Source organism: Ambystoma mexicanum, chromosome 6q (genome assembly GCF_040938575.1).
Source record: "Ambystoma mexicanum isolate Mex_15411 chromosome 6q, UKY_AmexF1_1, whole genome shotgun sequence".
NCBI lineage: Eukaryota > Metazoa > Chordata > Amphibia > Caudata > Ambystomatidae > Ambystoma > Ambystoma mexicanum.
In genome coordinates, this window is record NC_090937.1 from 788,905,613 (window position 1) to 788,924,560 (window position 18,948).

Below are 18,948 nucleotides of genomic sequence, written 5' to 3' on the forward strand. Positions count from 1 at the left end.
TATTAAACCATTTCCCCCAAAACAATATTCAGATGTAGATAAAAATCAAACTGGTGTAGGAAAATAACTGAAAAGTGAAAAAGAAACGCTTTCTGTAAAGAACCAACATTCTGTCAAGATGTATGTCTATTGTTTGAAAAACTGCACATATTATTTTAGATTTTGTTTTGCTCATATCTTTTTACCACATAATGCAGGGGGACACCCCCTGCATGCCAACACTACCCATCCTCGCTGTGATGCTGGAAATGCATCAGAGGGACAGGGCCTCTGAATCCTTGTCCTTTTCTGCCTTTTATCGTGTGTTCTGTTATGTTTTCTGCCCAGGAGTCCATTTGGGACTCCTGGCAGTGCAGCTCTCTCTTTTGGTTTGGTGAACAGACCCATGGGATACCCTTATGGCACCCCTGGGTAGGGGTACAACCCTGTGCCCCTAGTGTATGTTTTTGGGCACCTGTGGGTGGCCCACAGAGCAGGGTATGGGCTGGTGGCAGCTCCATGCTGAATTGGACAGGTGCTCTGGGTGTCCTCCATTTTGGGATACCCAGGCCCTGCCATTGGGATCAGTTGATTCCTGATAGAAAACAAGATGGCCCCTGTGGCCTCTTGCTTTCTAGTGCCTGTTGTCTTGCTTTTCCCAAAGTCCTGGGAAGCCCTGACGCTGTACCTTCCCCCTGACTGGCTGTTGGGTGGAAGTTCCATATATGGTGTTGTTGTGAAGGCCCAGCTAGACTGACTGGAGCCTTCCCTTTGACTGTATGTTGTGGGTACCTCCTGTGGGTGGGACCTGGGTGAATGGAGTGTGTGACCAATATACACTTCTTGTTGTGGTTGTCTGGTTTCTGGCATGTGAGACAAAGACTGAGACAGCCCTGCCCGAAACTGGCCTGAATGCAGTGTGTAGTGTTGAATGGCTGGGTACTTGTCCCAATCCACATTCCTTGTTGTGAGTGTCTGAAAGGGAGGAGTGTGGCCTGAATGCACTGTGTGCCTGATTGGCTGACTGACTGCATGAATGCCCTTCTGTGTGATTGGCTGCTGTGTGTGTGCCAGCAGTGTGGATGAGAGACAGAATAGTATATCTGGGGACCTCTCACCACTGGAAATTGTTCAGAAGCATTCAGAAGCTGAGTCTCCACTCAAGAGTAACTGGATTTGCTGATCCTCGACGTCCAGCTGGAAGAAGAAGACTTGCTGTGGCATTTGCTTCGACAGAAACTGAAGGTTGTCGAAATCGTCGAGGACTGACCCGAGAGAGGACCTGGCTAGGCGCCCTCTTCCCGTGCTCCGAGGGACCATCGAGCACCGCTGAATCTTCGCCGAAGCGCCCTGGAAGTCAGACCCTCGAAAGGCTGCCGACCCGAGACGGGACCGCCGAGGAGATCGAAGTGAAGCACCCGGACATCGACGCTGTCGAAGTCCATTGCCGTCGACCAGGGTTCGCAGGTCTGTGTAACCGCTGGAGGCCCGTCGAAGTTGTGTTGCCCAGCCGTGGGAACCACTTGACGCCGTGCCGCCGACGACCGGAGCCGTCCGCTCCTTGCCTAAGAACATTTGACTCGAAGGACTCCCTCGTCCGCACCGTCGACCGCTTTCGTCCTGCCGGAGAAAGTCAAGGACGACCAACGCGCCGAGGAGAATCCGCCGGTGGGTTTCCCGCCACCTCACGACCCCAAAGACTCGAGCGACTCGACGCCCTTGCTGGGCCACCGTCATCCACAATCTTTGCGGTCCAGAACTAGTGTCGCCGAGGTGCCCCGCACGCCTCTTCCTCGCAGGACGTCGACGTCTCGACGCCGACGAGCACCGCTCGGATCGAAGCCTGCCGCCTCATCGACGCCGTTCTACCTTGTTTGTTGTCGGACGTTCGACGCCCCGTGTCTCCCGCTTGAAAGGGAAGGCATTCAAGAAGGGCCGTCGATTCCCCGACACCGAACACCGAGTTCCTCGACGCTTCTCGACGCCTCTCGACGATCCGTCACTCCTGCTTTAAAGGGGGTCATTCAAGAAGGATCTGTCGACGCCTCTTCGAAGAACTCGACTCCACCAGGTACATTGGGGGGGTAAAAACATTGCAGGAGAGAATAAGACTATTGAACAATATATGGACTGGGCTTGTGTTATATCTCTTTATTTTACAGGTTGCCCAGGTGGGGGGATCTCCACACAGAACTGTGTCCAGTAGCAAGGGCCCGTATTCTGCCTATTGTTTCAACCATCTTTTATCTCTCCTCTCTCTATGGCTGGTTTCCTTCTTATTGATCTGTGTGCCATTTCTACAGTATTGTGAATGCACTTTAATGAGGTCTAATATTAGTGGTACCACTTTAGAATTGTAGATATTTACCATTATTGATTTTCCTGAGCACAAAGTGCGTTATTGTGATAAGTGTACATAACCCTTGAATATTAATTATATAAAGACTGTGTTTTCAGTAATACAGTGTGTGGACATTCCTTTGTGGGGGCTTGGGGATACACTGTACTTAAGAACCAGCCTGCATCACCTCCTGAGAAGCTAGGCCTTGATTGCTCGCCCATAGCTACCGTATTAGAGAATCTTGGCTGGGGTCCTCTGTGCCTCTCCTCTACCATATAGAGAGCAGAAGTACAGACCCCCCCACCAGTCTTTACAAAGTCTGGTGGCAGTGGTGGGATGCTTATGGTTTTAAGACTCAGTGTATAACCGTGCCACTTACAAAATATCCGCACTTTTGTTAGATTAAGGTTCGGGTGTGTTCCAAATAACTGCATTACAAGCAATGGAGTCCATTGCAAATGGTAAATTGACTCGGATGAGCTTAGAGGCTCTCCAGAGTGCTTGTGAAGCCAGGGAGTTAGACTTTGTGGATAAGTCTAGGGCTGAGCTGATAGCTGCCCTGGTGGATTACCAGACTGATGGTGAAACTCTTGAGGAAGGGGGGGATGCAACCAGTGAGGACTCTGCCCCTGGGGTTGTCGCTGAATCTGTTTCTGGGAATGCCACCATTCCTGCTGCCTCTGTTCCAAACCCCAGCAATTCCATGGAACTTGAGTTATTGAGGATGAAGTTAGCCTTTGAATATCGCAAGTTGGAAATAGAAGCTGAGCTTAAGAAAGAGGAGCTGGCACAGCAAGTGGAACTCAAGAATAGGGATCTTGAACTCAGAAATAAGGACCTTGAACTCAAAAGCCAGGACACTGAATGTCAGAGAATCCAGCTAGAGAAAGCTAGAGTGGAGACTTCAGCTAGATCCAGTGAGAGTGTCAGGTCCCCAGCCACCAAGTTTATGAAAGATTTGGTTGGTGTGTTTGTGGAGGGTTCAGATATCCTCCAATGGATTGAAGCGTTTGAAATGGCTTGTGCAATTCATGATGTAGATAAAAGAGATTGGGCTAAGTGTTTGTTAAGCAGAGTGCCTCAAACTGGATATGACTGTATTCTGAAGCTGGGTGTGGAAGAAAGGGGTCAGTATGAGTGTATGAAGGCTGCTTTGATTGCCAAGTTTGGCAAGACACCTACCCAATACCTTAAAAGGTTCAGGGAATTTAAGAAAAGAGAGAATGTGTCTTGGGTTGACTGGGTGAGTACTGCGCACATGAACATGATGGGGTGGATTGATGGATACAAGGTGAAAACTTTTGTTGAGTTGTCCCACCTCTTGTTTTTTGAGCATTTTTCTGAAGCCTGTTCACCAGAGCTGCGTCAGTATGTGGCTGACCAGAACATTTTGGACCCCTTTAAGCTGGCTAGGTTGGCTGACAAGTGGGTCTCCCACCGGGTGTCCCCTAAGGACTCCAGTGGGAAGGACAAGGACAAAGAAAAGGGGGCCTCTCAGAAAGCTGAGGAGTCCCAAAAGCAGTCACAGTCGGGTAAACCAAAACCTTCCTCTCCTAAGACCCAAAAATCTAGTGGGGATAAGTCCTCTGTGGGTGGGAATAAGAGTAGTGGCCCACCTGCTGCAAAGCAGGTTCCCAGTGGTTCCAGTACCGTACCCCGCACTCCTGGCACTTGTTGGGATTGTGGGGCTCTGGATCACAAAAGGGGTGACCCCAAGTGTAAAGGTAAGGCACTTGGAGTACAGGCTGTCAGCCTGACCTACCCTTACCCCGTGTCTGAGGTGGAGGCCACTGTCCTCCCCTCCTCTACCGGAATCACCTTTGGTGCTCCGGTAGAGATTTCCTTAGTGTCCCTTGGGGCCTGGGACCAGTACGCAGAAGTACTGGCGACTATCCCACAGAACACCCGTAGGTTTTTGAGAAGTGTCCTCTTGAATGGCCAGCCTTCTACTGGTTTGAGAGACACTGGGGCAAGCATGACAGTGGTGGACAGGACCCTGCTCAAGCCAGAGGACTATGAAGGTGCTCCTCTGCAAACCACCAGATTAGCTGGTGGGCCTCCCAAATTATCACCTGTAGCCTTAGTCACCCTCATGATTGGAGACAAGACAGCAAAGCTTCCTGTCCTGGTTCAGGACAATGTCCCTGCTAACATTCTGTTAGGTAATGATCTAGTGGAGTTGGGGTTGATCTCGGATGGTCTTCCCCTGACTGCTGCTGTGGTCACTAGGTCACAGGTGACACCGGGTCTGGCTGTGAGTCAGGTACCCGAGCCAAAGGCGAGGCCTAAGGCAAGAAGAAGGAAGACCAAGAAGGCCACCTCTGTGGAGGGAACACCTTCTCTTCCTGCTGTTCCGACAGCACCCATTGGGATCCATGCCCCGGACGGGCTGGGTCCAGTGGAAAACCCAAACTCAACTCCTGTGGGAGAAGAGGCAGAAGACTCTCCTGTGGGAGAGGTTCTTAACCCGGAGGAGCACCCCGACCTTCAATGCTTGTTAGCTGAAGGGGGACCCTCCCGGGCAGACTTCTGTAAAGGACAGAGAGAGTGCCACTCTCTCGAGGGTCTGAGGAAACAGGCCCTGTCCCAGGCACAAGGTGAAGTGCCTAGGACATTCAAGATTTATTGGGAGGGTGAGCTCCTTGTTAGTGAGCCCACTAAGCCTGAACCTGGTGCCCGCAAGAGGTTGGTGGTACCCCAGGTTTACAGGCCCTTCCTACTGCAGTTGGCGCATGAGGTGCCCTTGGCTGGTCATCTTGGGACTAAGAAGACTAAGCAGAGGCTCTCTGCCCATTTCTACTGGCCAAGGATGGGGGTAGAGGTGGAGTCCCACTGCAGGACCTGCCCCACTTGTCAGTTGTCTGGCAAGACTGGAGGCAGGATCATTGCCCCACTGCAGCCATTACCAGTGGTTGGCACACCATTTGAGAGGGTGGGCATCGACATCGTCGGTCCCCTTGACCCTCCCACTTCAGGTGGACATCGGTTCATCCTGGTCTTGGTAGATCATGCCACCAGGTACCCTGAGGCAATACCCCTTCGGACTGTTACTGCCAAGGTGGTTGCCAGGGCTCTCCTGGGCATTTTCACCCGTGTTGGATTCCCCAAGGAGGTTGTCTCTGACAGAGGATCCAACTTCATGTCTAGTTACATGAAAACCATGTGGAAAGAGTGCGGGGTAACCTACAAGTTCTCCACCTCTTACCACCCCCAGACCAATGGTCTGGTTGAGAGATTTAATAAAACTCTCAAGGGCATGCTAGGTGCTTTGGAAGAGCCCCTAAGGAGGAAATGGGATCTCCTCCTGCCATGCCTGCTGTTTGCTTACAGAGAGGTACCTCAAGAGGGTGTTGGTTTCAGCCCCTTTGAGTTACTCTTTGGACATCCCGTGAGGGGGCCCCTCGCCTTGATCCGAGAAGGCTTGGAAGCCACCCCTCCAGGTCCCGCCAAGCAAGTGGGGGACTATGTGTTAGGCCTCAGGCGGAGGATGACACAAATGATGGGTCAGGCAACAGCAAATCTCAAGGCCAGCCAGGAATTGAACAAGTACTGGCATGACCTTAAAGCTTCGCAAGTGGATTGGACTCCGGGACAGGAAATCCTTGTGATGGAGCCTACCAAGCCTAGAGCTTTGGCAGACAAGTGGACTGGACCCTTCAGGATCATCTCCAAGATGGGCGAAGTCAATTATCTGGTTGACATGGGAGCCTCTGGGGTAGCCCCCCAGGTATTCCATGTCAACAGGCTCAAGCCTTTCCACAGGCGAGCAGAGGTCTCATGTCTCTTGCTAGCTTCAGGGCAAGAAGAGGATGAGAGTGAGCCCCTTCCTGATTTGCTGCATAGCAACCCTCAGGATGGCTCAGTGGAGGGAGTACAACTCTCTCCCGATTTGACAACAGAGCAGCAGAGGGCCTGCAGGGCTTTGCTCCAGCAGTATGCCTCTCTGTTTTCACTGACACCGGGCCTTACACCGTGGTGTAAGCACGAAATTGACACTGGTGACAGCGTGCCTGTCAAGAGCAGGAGCTATCGTATGTCGGATACCGTCAAAAACCACATCCAGGCTGAGGTCGCCAAGATGTTGGATCTGGGTGTTATTGAACCCTCAACCAGTCCCTGGTCCAGTCCAGTGGTCCTTGTCCCCAAGGCAAGTTCCCAGGCGGGTACCAAGGATTGGAGGTTCTGTGTGGACTACCGAGGAGTCAATGCCGTCACCAAAACTGACGCGCACCCATTGCCCAGGGCTGATGAGCTCGTGGACACCATAGGTGCTGCCAAATTTGTGAGCACCTTTGACCTTACCTCAGGCTATTGGCAAATAGCTCTGACGGACCATGCCAAGGAAAAGACGGCGTTCTCCACACCTGAGGGACTCTACCAGTTTAGGGTCATGCCCTTTGGGTTGAAGAATGCCCCTGCCACCTTCCAGAGATTGGTCAACCATGCGCTCAGTGGGCTGGAAGCCTTTTGTGTGGCTTACTTAGACGACATTGCCGTCTACAGTTCTACCTGGGAAGAGCATTTGACACATCTGGATAAGGTGTTGCAGGCCTTGAAAAGGGCTAACCTCACTATCAAGGCCACCAAGTGCCAGATAGCTCAGGGGAAAGTTACCTATCTTGGTCATGAGGTAGGAGGGGGTCAAATCCAACCTCTCTCCAGTAAAGTACAGGACGTACAGAACTGGGAGACTCCCACTACTCAAACCCAGGTGAGAGCCTTTTTGGGCCTCACTGGGTACTATCGCAATTTCATGGCAGACTATGGAACCATAGCTGCACCCCTGACAGCTCTAACTTCGCCCAAACAGCCTAGGAAGGTTAATTGGACCGAAGACTGTCAGAGGGCCTTCAATGGCTTGAAAGAAAGTCTGTGTAGGGCACCTGTGTTGTGTGCGCCTGACTACAGCCGGCCCTTTATCGTCCAGACGGATGCCTGCGACACCGGAATTGGAGCTGTCTTGTCCCAGTTAGATGACAAAGGGAGAGAACACCCTATCATATTCATCAGTAGACAACTCAAGGGTAGAGAACTTAGGTGGGCTACTGTTGAAAAGGAGTGTTTTAGCATAGTTTGGAGCCTTAGGCGTTTTAGGCCCTACCTTACGGGGTCTACCTTCAAGGTCCAAACAGATCATAAGCCCCTGAAGTGGCTTATGCAGATGAAGGGTGAGAATCCGAAATTGCTCAGGTGGTCCATTAGCCTGCAAGGGCTAGACTTCACCATAGAGCACAGACCAGGGAAGAGTCACGATAATGCGGATGGCCTTTCCAGAAGGTATGTTGACCGTCTGGATGAGAGTGTCTATCCCATGGGAGATTAGACACCCTCCACCTCAGTCTGGGGGGGGCGACTGTGATGCTGGAAATGCATCAGAGGGACAGGGCCTCTGAATCCTTGTCCTTTTCTGCCTTTTATCGTGTGTTCTGTTATGTTTTCTGCCCAGGAGTCCATTTGGGACTCCTGGCAGTGCAGCTCTCTCTTTTGGTTTGGTGAACAGACCCATGGGATACCCTTATGGCACCCCTGGGTAGGGGTACAACCCTGTGCCCCTAGTGTATGTTTTTGGGCACCTGTGGGTGGCCCACAGAGCAGGGTATGGGCTGGTGGCAGCTCCATGCTGAATTGGACAGGTGCTCTGGGTGTCCTCCATTTTGGGATACCCAGGCCCTGCCATTGGGATCAGTTGATTCCTGATAGAAAACAAGATGGCCCCTGTGGCCTCTTGCTTTCTAGTGCCTGTTGTCTTGTTTTTCCCAAAGTCCTGGGAAGCCCTGACTCTGTACCTTCCCCCTGACTGGCTGTTGGGTGGAAGTTCCATATATGGTGTTGTTGTGAAGGCCCAGCTAGACTGACTGGAGCCTTCCCTTTGACTGTATGTTGTGGGTACCTCCTGTGGGTGGGACCTGGGTGAATGGAGTGTGTGACCAATATACACTTCTTGTTGTGGTTGTCTGGTTTCTGGCATGTGAGACAAAGACTGAGACAGCCCTGCCCGAAACTGGCCTGAATGCAGTGTGTAGTGTTGAATGGCTGGGTACTTGTCCCAATCCACATTCCTTGTTGTGAGTGTCTGAAAGGGAGGAGTGTGGCCTGAATGCACTGTGTGCCTGATTGGCTGACTGACTGCATGAATGCCCTTCTGTGTGATTGGCTGCTGTGTGTGTGCCAGCAGTGTGGATGAGAGACAGAATAGTATATCTGGGGACCTCTCACCACTGGAAATTGTTCAGAAGCATTCAGAAGCTGAGTCTCCACTCAAGAGTAACTGGATTTGCTGATCCTCGACGTCCAGCTGGAAGAAGAAGACTTGCTGTGGCATTTGCTTCGACAGAAACTGAAGGTTGTCGAAATCGTCGAGGACTGACCCGAGAGAGGACCTGGCTAGGCGCCCTCTTCCCGTGCTCCGAGGGACCATCGAGCACCGCTGAATCTTCGCCGAAGCGCCCTGGAAGTCAGACCCTCGAAAGGCTGCCGACCCGAGACGGGACCGCCGAGGAGATCGAAGTGTAGCACCCGGACATCGACGCTGTCGAAGTCCATTGCCGTCGACCAGGGTTCGCAGGTCTGTGTAACCGCTGGAGGCCCGTCGAAGTTGTGTTGCCCAGCCGTGGGAACCACTTGACGCCGTGCCGCCGACGACCGGAGCCGTCCGCTCCTTGCCTAAGAACATTTGACTCGAAGGACTCCCTCGTCCGCACCGTCGACCGCTTTCGTCCTGCCGGAGAAAGTCGAGGACGACCAACGCGCCGAGGAGAATCCGCCGGTGGGTTTCCCGCCACCTCACGACCCCAAAGACTCGAGCGACTCGACGCCCTTGCTGGGCCACCGTCATCCACAATCTTTGTGGTCCAGAACTAGTGTCGCCGAGGTGCCCCGCACGCCTCTTCCTCGCAGGACGTCGACGTCTCGACACCGACGAGCACCGCTCGGATCGAAGCCTGCCGCCTCATCGACGCCGTTCTACCTTGTTTGTTGTCGGACGTTCGACGCCCCGTGTCTCCCGCTTGAAAGGGAAGGCATTCAAGAAGGGCCGTCGATTCCCCGACACCGAACACCGAGTTCCTCGACGCTTCTCGACGCCTCTCGACGATCCGTGACTCCTGCTTTAAAGGGGGTCATTCAAGAAGGATCTGTCGACGCCTCTTCGAAGAACTCGACTCCACCAGGTACATTGGGGGGGTAAAAACATTGCAGGAGAGAATAAGACTATTGAACAATATATGGACTGGGCTTGTGTTATATCTCTTTATTTTACAGGTTGCCCAGGTGGGGGGATCTCCACACAGAACTGTGTCCAGTAGCAAGGGCCCGTATTCTGCCTATTGTTTCAACCATCTTTTATCTCTCCTCTCTCTATGGCTGGTTTCCTTCTTATTGATCTGTGTGCCATTTCTACAGTATTGTGAATGCACTTTAATGAGGTCTAATATTAGTGGTACCACTTTAGAATTGTAGATATTTACCATTATTGATTTTCCTGAGCACAAAGTGCGTTATTGTGATAAGTGTACATAACCCTTGAATATTAATTATATAAAGACTGTGTTTTCAGTAATACAGTGTGTGGACATTCCTTTGTGGGGGCTTGGGGATACACTGTACTTAAGAACCAGCCTGCATCACCTCCTGAGAAGCTAGGCCTTGATTGCTCGCCCATAGCTACCGTATTAGAGAATCTTGGCTGGGGTCCTCTGTGCCTCTCCTCTACCATATAGAGAGCAGAAGTACAGACCCCCCCACCAGTCTTTACACTCGCCCCACCTCGACCAATATTGCTTGACCCCACAACTCTCCAGCTACATTTTGTAAAACTTAAGGGGAAAAAATAAAAAGAGCAAAATAAATTCAAGCAGTTTTGTGTCAAGCAATACACCCACTACCGGTCAGACAGCCTGAACATTTAAATTGTCACATTTCCTTCTATCTAAAAAATGTAAAATAATATAACACAATCATTATTTGAATATCCTGCTTGATGACGGGAAATATTTAACACAGTCATGAATCTGAAGTGAACTCCGTAAGAGCGTTGCTGGTTGTTGTGGCCCACATCTATCATAACATAAATAACACATTAAAGAAGGCAAAGACATGAATGTGTCATATGTTGTAGGTATTTAGAAAGGGCTAAATGAACTGCATAATTACAAGCCCGAGGCAGCAATTATTTGAACAAATGACTAAATAAATGAGAAGATGCTATGGTATTTAGCAGTTATGTTCTGTTACAGTGCTGAATTATTACACCTGCAGTGTCTGTGTGGCAGGTTTGAGTCTCATCTATAGAGTCAGTGCTCAGTGTACCTGATAAACGGCTGCCCGCAACGTGTCGGCTCCTTCGGGATCCGAAGCATTTTTCAGCAGTTGTTTGTTGTCCAAAACTGTTAATGTTCCCAGGTAGCGAGATTTTGCTGTGTTGTAAGTGTTACTTTTTGTACTGGAGGACTTCTTGGCTTGTTGGGGGGTAGTGTTCAGGGACCTGCAATACAGCAAAACAATCTAAATGGAGGGAAAACATTCCTCAACTAACTAAAAAGGACCATAAGAATAGTATCTCATATTACTATCTTGAGTACAAAGATTAACAAACTGCAATAAGAGGCTGTACTAGGGATACAATTCAGACTTCACTAAAACAATAGGGTTTATGTTAAGAATGTTTAATACACATCTAGATATTGGTTTTTTTTATGAGTAAGCAGAAGGGAGCACAAAAAAGTACTATAACATTCAATTTGGCATATAGCATTCTAGATTCCAAATGTAAATGAAAATACTTTATAACAAGAAAGAAGTCTAATGTTGAATACATTTACCATTAATCTTCTTCAGCAATTAGCTGCAAGGAATCAACACAATTACATAATAAAAACTAGAATTCTTTCTTGTCCAGCAGTAAATTATCGAGATACCCGAACTACTACTTTTTGCAGATCCCCAGTCAAGTATCTTTTTTTTTTAAGGAGATTGAAATATGTCTCTGCGTGCTTATTCCTGAGGCCATGGAAAGATTGACTATTATTCATTCATAATGTGTGTTTATATAATATCGAAGCAGCTTAAGCTGATGCTGGTTGAACCACACCTACAAGGGGTAGACCCTTCAGGAGAAATTCTTCTTTGGGCTCTGCTGCCTGCCCGGCATCATTAGGTCCAGCACATCAAAGACTGTTCATGGCACTGAAACTTTAGGCTTTCATGAGACTGAAGGCCACCGGGTCGAGATGTGAAATTCTGCCTGACTCCTGCATCAGTAGGTTCGTAAAGACCCAAATCATCCAACACTCTCCATGGTTCATGTTGTGCAGGTCTGCATACCACACCCACCAGGGCCACACATATCATTGTTCCCCTGTGGCACATTAATATTCTCAGGACGAGCTGCAGCAGGGACACATGAAGAAATGCATATGTGAACTCAAAGTCTCACAGGAACATCAAGGCGTCAGATAGCACCAGACACCCGAACAAGAATCTAATGCACTTTCGGATGGAGTGGGCTGCAAAAAGGTCCACTTGTGGATATCCCCACCATGTCCTCCCACTCATTGCACTAGCCCCGCAGATGGATTGTTAAATCATCTTGAATAACTGGTGAATCATAAGTAAAGAGCTATGGTAACTGAGATCCAATAGTCCTACTCCAGCGCTGACCAAGTGGTACTTGATATAAATACGTTTTAATTTCCACACTTGGTAAGTGTTTGCAATATGTATTGCTTTATTGTTTGTCCAGTGTTTCATACAATGATTGCCATTCTTATGACATACATTCTAGTAATTTCAGACTCCTATAGTGTACCAAATAGGCAATTGCTTAGGTTTTACTGGTGCCGACACGTGTTTCAACCTTAAGGTTTGAGCTGATCACCGCAGGACCACATACGGCATTCACACCCAGCCGGGACTAGTGACTATCAAGTCCAACTACTGAAATTGACTTAAGCCCTCACTAACTAGGAACAAGATATTGACATTACTGCCTTGAGAAAAACCTTAAGGTTGAAACGCGTGTCGGCACTAGTAAAATCTGGGGGCCGGGAGTCGGTCCTTGTCCTTGCAGCATGGGACCCCAACAGCAGCTGAGTGGGTAGGAGAAGAGGGAGGGGTCACCGAACAGCCAACAGCACTCTGTGGCACACCGGGTGTGCAAGTGCAGATGCGCGCGGCCCAAGCCTTTTCTGCTGGTTCCTGTGCCGGGGGCAGGGCCAATTTCAATCTGTATAAAGAGATGGAAAAGTATGATTATTGTTCTAATGTTTGTGGTACAGTGTATTCCTATGTTACCGAAGTTCCTTGTAGGAGGAGAGAGTTTGCAGGCAACAGTCTTGTCCTTTGTTCAGAGACTCTCTGACACTTCCCACGTCGGAAGCTTGCTAGCAGAACCTAGCAGGGCATGCTGTGTGCTGGCTCGATACCGGTCCTGGAGCTGCTGGATGGGTCCTCTGAGTTTGGTATCTCCCTCTGTTCCCTGGGAGATATTTAGGGGAGGGATCTTGCTTCCCTCTTGGAAATCCTGTCCTTCCTTCACTGGCGGAAGCTGTAAGGAAGACTGTACCTTCAGCCAGCGTCCAAATGAGTCCTTCTTACTCTTTTCAAATTCGCCGGATGATCTGCAAAGAGAGAGGCCCCAGTGATTGGTACAGGCTAAGCCTACCTTAATGAACCAATCCTGGGTCCCCACCAATAATCTTCTGTTATGCGTTTGGTCATAACCAGAGTGCTTTGCAACAGGAAAGGTAAAGGCGTGAAAAATGTACTACTAAGTCCCACCCATCTTCCTGTTGTGGATCAAAGGGTCTCTCTGTTTAATTGAGCTCTCCATGGTTCCTGATCAAAGTGCTGGTCTCCCTTGAAGTTATGTCGAGAACAGACTTTCTGTCTCCATCAAATCACATACCTCCTCCCTCTAAAAGGGGGTTCCCTACTGTAAACAGTTGTCCCAGGCATGACATTCACTGCCCTTCATATTAAGGGGTGGGAGCTGACTTCAGGTTGACACGGATGCATATCGAAAACGTGTTGGGTTTCCTGGCCCCTTTGTCAGCTCTGCGACCAAGCCTCCCCGCAGGCCTACTTCAATTAACTCTAATCGGTATACGCCACCACCAGCAGAACGACAATGGGTAGGGCGGATCCATGGATCCATGGAGCCTTTGATATTAATTAGGCTGGCCATGGAAGGTTTTGCCCTCCTTCTCTGGAAGCTTTAATGTATACCTGGTTGTCACATTCCAACTAAATGTGACAGGGAGGACTGTGTCCATAGGCTGTGTCCCTGTTACGCTCACCTGGTATCCACGGGGACGCCACCCAGCCAGTTGGTCGTTGGTGCCCTTCCCGGGATTCCGCCTGGAAATGAAGACTACATTAGGACTGGGGGACCAAGGTAAGTTTTCCCCCACCTCCCTTGTATTTCCAGCCCCTCCAGGTTCTCTTCTCACCTGGTTGTCAGAATTGGTGGGCTCTCCGTCCTGCTCTCTGGGCAGGGGCGCGTTGTCTTTTGTGGGCGTGGGCGGTCCAGTTACTTCACTGACTGCTGCCCTTGTAGTGCCTTTCAGGTAGGTCTTATTGCAATTGATGGCGTCGTAATTCTTGCATGTCTTTTCTCTGTTCTAAATGTCTCTTTTTATATCCCTAGGAACGCAGAGTGTCCGCTTGGAGAACTGGATATGCTGGTTCTCACCGGGAGATGATGGCGCGCTATAGCGCTATGATGCGGTAAGAAGGTGTCAGGACTGACTAGTTTCATAACAGGAAGAGTAACTAGATTAACATTGTGCCTTTAGAGCTGGCTGGGTTAGTTGTGCTTTCAGAACTGGCTGGTTTAGTAACAGGAAGAGTTTGTTCATAGAATTAACATTGTGCTTGCCCAAGTCAAGATGGAGTGAAAGAAACTTAATCTGATTGGTTAAAGAAACAATGATATGTTTGGTTGCCTGATTGGTGGAGAGGACAATGGGTTTGATTCTTGGGAGATGAGCAAGATTCTAAACTGCCTTTCATCCAGAGAAATTCAGTGGCTGGTTGTGTATTAGTTAAGCTCCTTAAGTAAGGCCTTTCCAGAGCTCAGAAAATCTACCAAAGAAGTAAGAATATCGTTTGCTGATCCAATTTGAACAAGAAGTCATCAGGTGGGATCGTTCTTTTAAAGATTTTGAAATTGTCACAGTGAACTTTCATTTTCTTTTATAAGAAAACTTAAAGAGTAAAAAGATTTCAAGTTCATTTGAGAAAAGAGACATTACAGTTAAAGTTATTATAAGGAAAACAAGCTTGAAGATTGTGCGTAGGATTTTAAAGTTGATTAACTGCGTGTAATGTTCTTCAAGACTATTTAATGTGTGCGCGAGCTCGCAAGTTGTCGTTTGCGTGTTCTTTTTAAAGTGCGTGTACATTTTTTACGTGAAAGATGTTTCCTGAGAAAGCGCGTGTGGTTTGCGATAGAGCGCGTGCCAAAAAGAATTGCGCGTGTGAATTTTAGCGCGTGTACATTTTTCACGTGAAAGTCGTTTCCTGAGAAAGCACGTGTGGTTTGCGATAGAGCGCGTGCCAAAAAGAATTGCGCGTGTGAATTTTAGCGCGTGTACATTTTTTTCACGTGAAAGTCGTTTCCTGAGAAAGCACGTGTGGTTTTGCGATAGAGCGCGTGCCTAAAAGAATTGCGCAAGTTAACTTTAACGGGTGTATATTCTTTACGCGAAATACGTCTCAAGAGAAAGCGCGTGTTGGGTTGCGATAGAGCGCGAGTCCATTTTTATCAGCACGTGTTATTTTTTATCGCGTTTACGTATTTTTTCACGCGCGCGGGTTTGTAAAATAATCGCGTGTGTATTTTACACGCGAGGACAATTCTTCACGTCTTCTGATTTCACGTGTTTATCGCACACGCTAGTAAAGGAAGAAACTATACGTTCTTTGTGTAAATGTGTAAATAAGGAAAAAAAAATTCACACGCAGGAAGAAAGCAGTATTCCAGGAAGTTATAATTTAAAGTAATCTATGCAAATAGAACTCAATGTTTTCAGAGAAAGACTGCAATTTATATAAGCATTGAAAACTACATAAGATCAGAAGAACTTTGAAGTAAGAAGAATATCTAATTCTGAAAAGATGTTGCAAAGGCCATCACTTTAGGATTCTAAAGAGACTAGGTTGGCTTGAACTATTTGCACAATACAAGATATATTTACAAGATATTCCACAAAGATTACTAACCTCTAAGTCTTTTACTGAGGTTTAAGAGGTAAAGAGTTTAGAATTTATTTAGCATAAGTTAGAAAAGAAGTTTTCTTATTATATTAGTAACCTGGTGTATTTGTTTATCACAGATACCAGAGCCTACCAGACGGTTGAAGGGCAGCTGTGTCTCCGTTGTTATTTTCTCCAAATTCCCCTTTCCCTTTCTTGGGGTTTTCAGCTCAGCTTATATTTAAGGGTTGAGAGGTGAACTCCTGGTGAGGGTCTGTGGGGCCAGCATCAGCTCCTGTGGAATTCAGTCAAGCCGGACCCTGACAGGATGAAAGGCCCACGATAATATTTTCCACCTGAGCTGATATGGATCCCACAGAGGCACTAGCTAGTTCCATAAGGGACATGTTTTCAGAGTTAAGGGAGGAAATGAGGGCTGTGCGAAAAGAAAATCAGGAATTACAAGTCAAGTTTGAAGAGATAAACTCCAAGGTTACCCGTAAGGGTGAAGAAATTTCTTTGGAGTCAAGAGATTCAGAGGATACTAGTAGAGAATTACCAGTGTTAATTAGAGAGGATTTGGGTGAAGGAACGAGTTCTCAAGAAAGACGCAGGGGAAGTTTGAATATACCTGTAGGTCCAGTCCCCTTAGCACCTCCAGAACGTTTTGGGGGAGAGGCCAAGAAATGCCAGATTTTCCTTACACAGTATGAACTTCATTTCCTTTGTCGACTTGAAGCTTTTAACACAGATGCTTCTAAAATAGCTTTTATGCTGTCTTACCTCACTGGTGAGGCGGCAACTTGGTCAGTATTATTGGTTGGTCAAGAGAGTCCAATACTAAAGAACTTGTTAGCTTTCAAGTTAGAATTTAAAAAGATGTTTGACAGACGCCAATTATCTCAAGAAGTAGATGGAGAACTACTAGAGTTAAAAAAGGGAACCAAAGATTTAGTGTCTTACATCACACAGTTCAGATCTTTAGTATTAGAGAGCAATTGGCCAGAATAGAAGCAATCCTCTTTATTTTATAGAGGTTTGAAGGAGGAATTGAAAGATGCCTTATCTACAATTGTTAATAGACCCACTTCATGTGAGGATTTAATTAATCTGGTCATACAAATTGACTATAGATTAGGGGAACGCAAGGCTGAGCGTAGAAGAGGAGGAGTTGAGCAACCCAGAGTTTTCCCTAGAGTTGATAGAGGAAGATTAGAAATTGTAAATAAAGAATTGAGAACTGGGAACGCAGACAGAGTAAATAAAGTGAGAGGTCCTTTAACTAAGGAGGAGAAGGATAGGCGAAGACAGAATAATTTATGTTTATATTGTGGGAAATCAGGACATTTTGTTGGAAATTGCCCTTGGTGTCCAAAACCTTCTGCATCTACTAACAGCTCCAGAAATCAGCAAGTGGCAAATACCATCCAAACAGCAGTACCACATATTACATTGAATGTATCCTTGTATATTAAAGAGGAATTAAAGGGAAGTGGTCCAGTAGTAATAGATTCAGGAGCCACTGGTAACTTCATGGATTGGAATGTGGTTAAAGATATGAATGTGCCTTACGTTGTAAAAAATATACCAGAGTATGTGAGAGCGGTGGATGGGTCTCAACTGACATCAGGTTTAATTACACATGAAACAATCCCATTGGAAATGGAAATTGGAGGACACTGGGAGGAAATTGTGTTTGAATTAATTGACACTCCACAGTTGAAAATAATTTTGGGAATGCCTTGGTTGACGTATCATAACCCTCAGATTGATTGGGGAAGAAGAGTGGTGAAATTGGATTCTGCTTTTTGTGTTACAAATTGTTGTAAAGAAGCAATTCAGGAAAATGTTTCTAGTGATAATTGTTCAGAAGTAGTGGAAGGTTTGGTGAATTTGGGACCTATAGTACATTCTATAGGGGCTGTAATGGGAGAATTACCAAGGTGTTACCATGATTTCAATGATGTGTTTAGTGAAAAGGAAGCTAATGAATTACCTCCTCATAGAGAGTATGACTGTAAAATTGATTTAGAACCAGGGGCCCACATTCCTTGCAGTCGCATCTATGCCTTAAAAGAAAAAGAGAATCAACATTTGAAGGATTACATCCAAGAAAATTTGAATAAGGGGTTCATCAGGCACTCTCAATCGCCAGCAGCTTCTCCACTATTTTTTGTTCCCAAAAAGGAAGGCACTTTACGAACATGCATAGATTATAGAGCATTAAACAAGATAACAATTAAAAACAGATATCCGCTGCCTTTGATATCAGTAATGTTAGACCAGATTCAAGGAGCCTCAGTATTTAGCAAACTAGATCTTCGTGGTGCATATCATTTGGTGCGAGTTCTTCAAGGTGATGAATGGAAGACGGCATTTAGAACAAAATTTGGTCTTTTTGAATATCAAGTAATGCCATTCGGATTGTGTAACGCTCCCGCAGCCTTTCAATTTTTTATAAATGAGGTATTAAGAGATTTTATTGACATCTTTGTAGTAGTATACATAGATGACATTCTCATTTATTCTAAGGATCTAATGCAACATGAAGAACATGTCAAGAAAGTGTTACAACGACTAAGGGAGAATAAACTATTTGCTAAGTTAGAAAAGAGCCAATTTCATACCAGAGAAGTGGAATTTTTAGGTTTTATGATTTCTCCCAAAGGTTTGGAAATGGATATGAAGAAAATTAAGGCAGTTGAACAGTGGCCAACTCCAACTTGTGTTAAAGATATCCAAAGCTTCCTGGGCTTTGCAAACTTTTACAGGAGATTCATTAAAAATTTCTCTCAAACTGTTGCTCCTATCACCAAATTATTGAAGAAAGGAATGAAATTTGAGTGGAAAGATGAAGCGGATCAAGCTTTCAAAACATTGAAGAACTGTTTTACATCTGGACCGATCTTATTACACCCAGATCCTTCACAACCATTTTTTGTGGAGGCAGATGCTTCTAATGTTGCAATTGGAGCAGTGCTTTCTCAAAGGCATCCTGAAACTGGACAGTTGCATCCTGTGGCCTATCTAAGAAATTGCTTCCAGCAGAAGTGAACTACACAATTACAGACAGAGAACTCCTGGCAATCAAGAAAGCATTTCAGGAATGGAGACATTATCTGTTGGGAGCAAGATTCACAGTAACCGTTTTAACCGATCATCGAAATCTTCTGTTTTTGAAATCTGCTCGAACACTATCACCTCGACAACTTAGGTGATCACTTTTCTTTTCAGAATACGATTTTGTGATAACATTCAAGCCTAGGCGGTTAAACGGTAAAGCGGATGCTTTATCACGACAAGGATATTCGGGAGAAGTTGGAAATCAATTATTACCAGAACCAGTGATTGCAGAAGAAAAATTTATCCTAAGTGCTACAAAGGAAGAGAATCAGCTTCTTAAAAAGATTCTAAAGGAATTACCAGAAGATGAA

General features: G+C 46.9%; 1 protein-coding gene across 2 annotated transcripts in view; it reads right to left on the minus strand.

Moving 5' to 3' along the window:
• MAP9 (microtubule associated protein 9) overlaps nucleotides 1-18,948 on the minus strand; it is a 470,608-nt gene that overhangs the window by 253,177 nt on the left and 198,483 nt on the right. For both annotated transcript variants that reach the window (XM_069631321.1, XM_069631320.1), the window contains exon 9: nucleotides 10,628-10,802. In XM_069631321.1, the coding sequence (XP_069487422.1) occupies nucleotides 10,628-10,802 (175 nt within the window). The remainder of the gene's footprint in view (nucleotides 1-10,627; nucleotides 10,803-18,948) is intronic.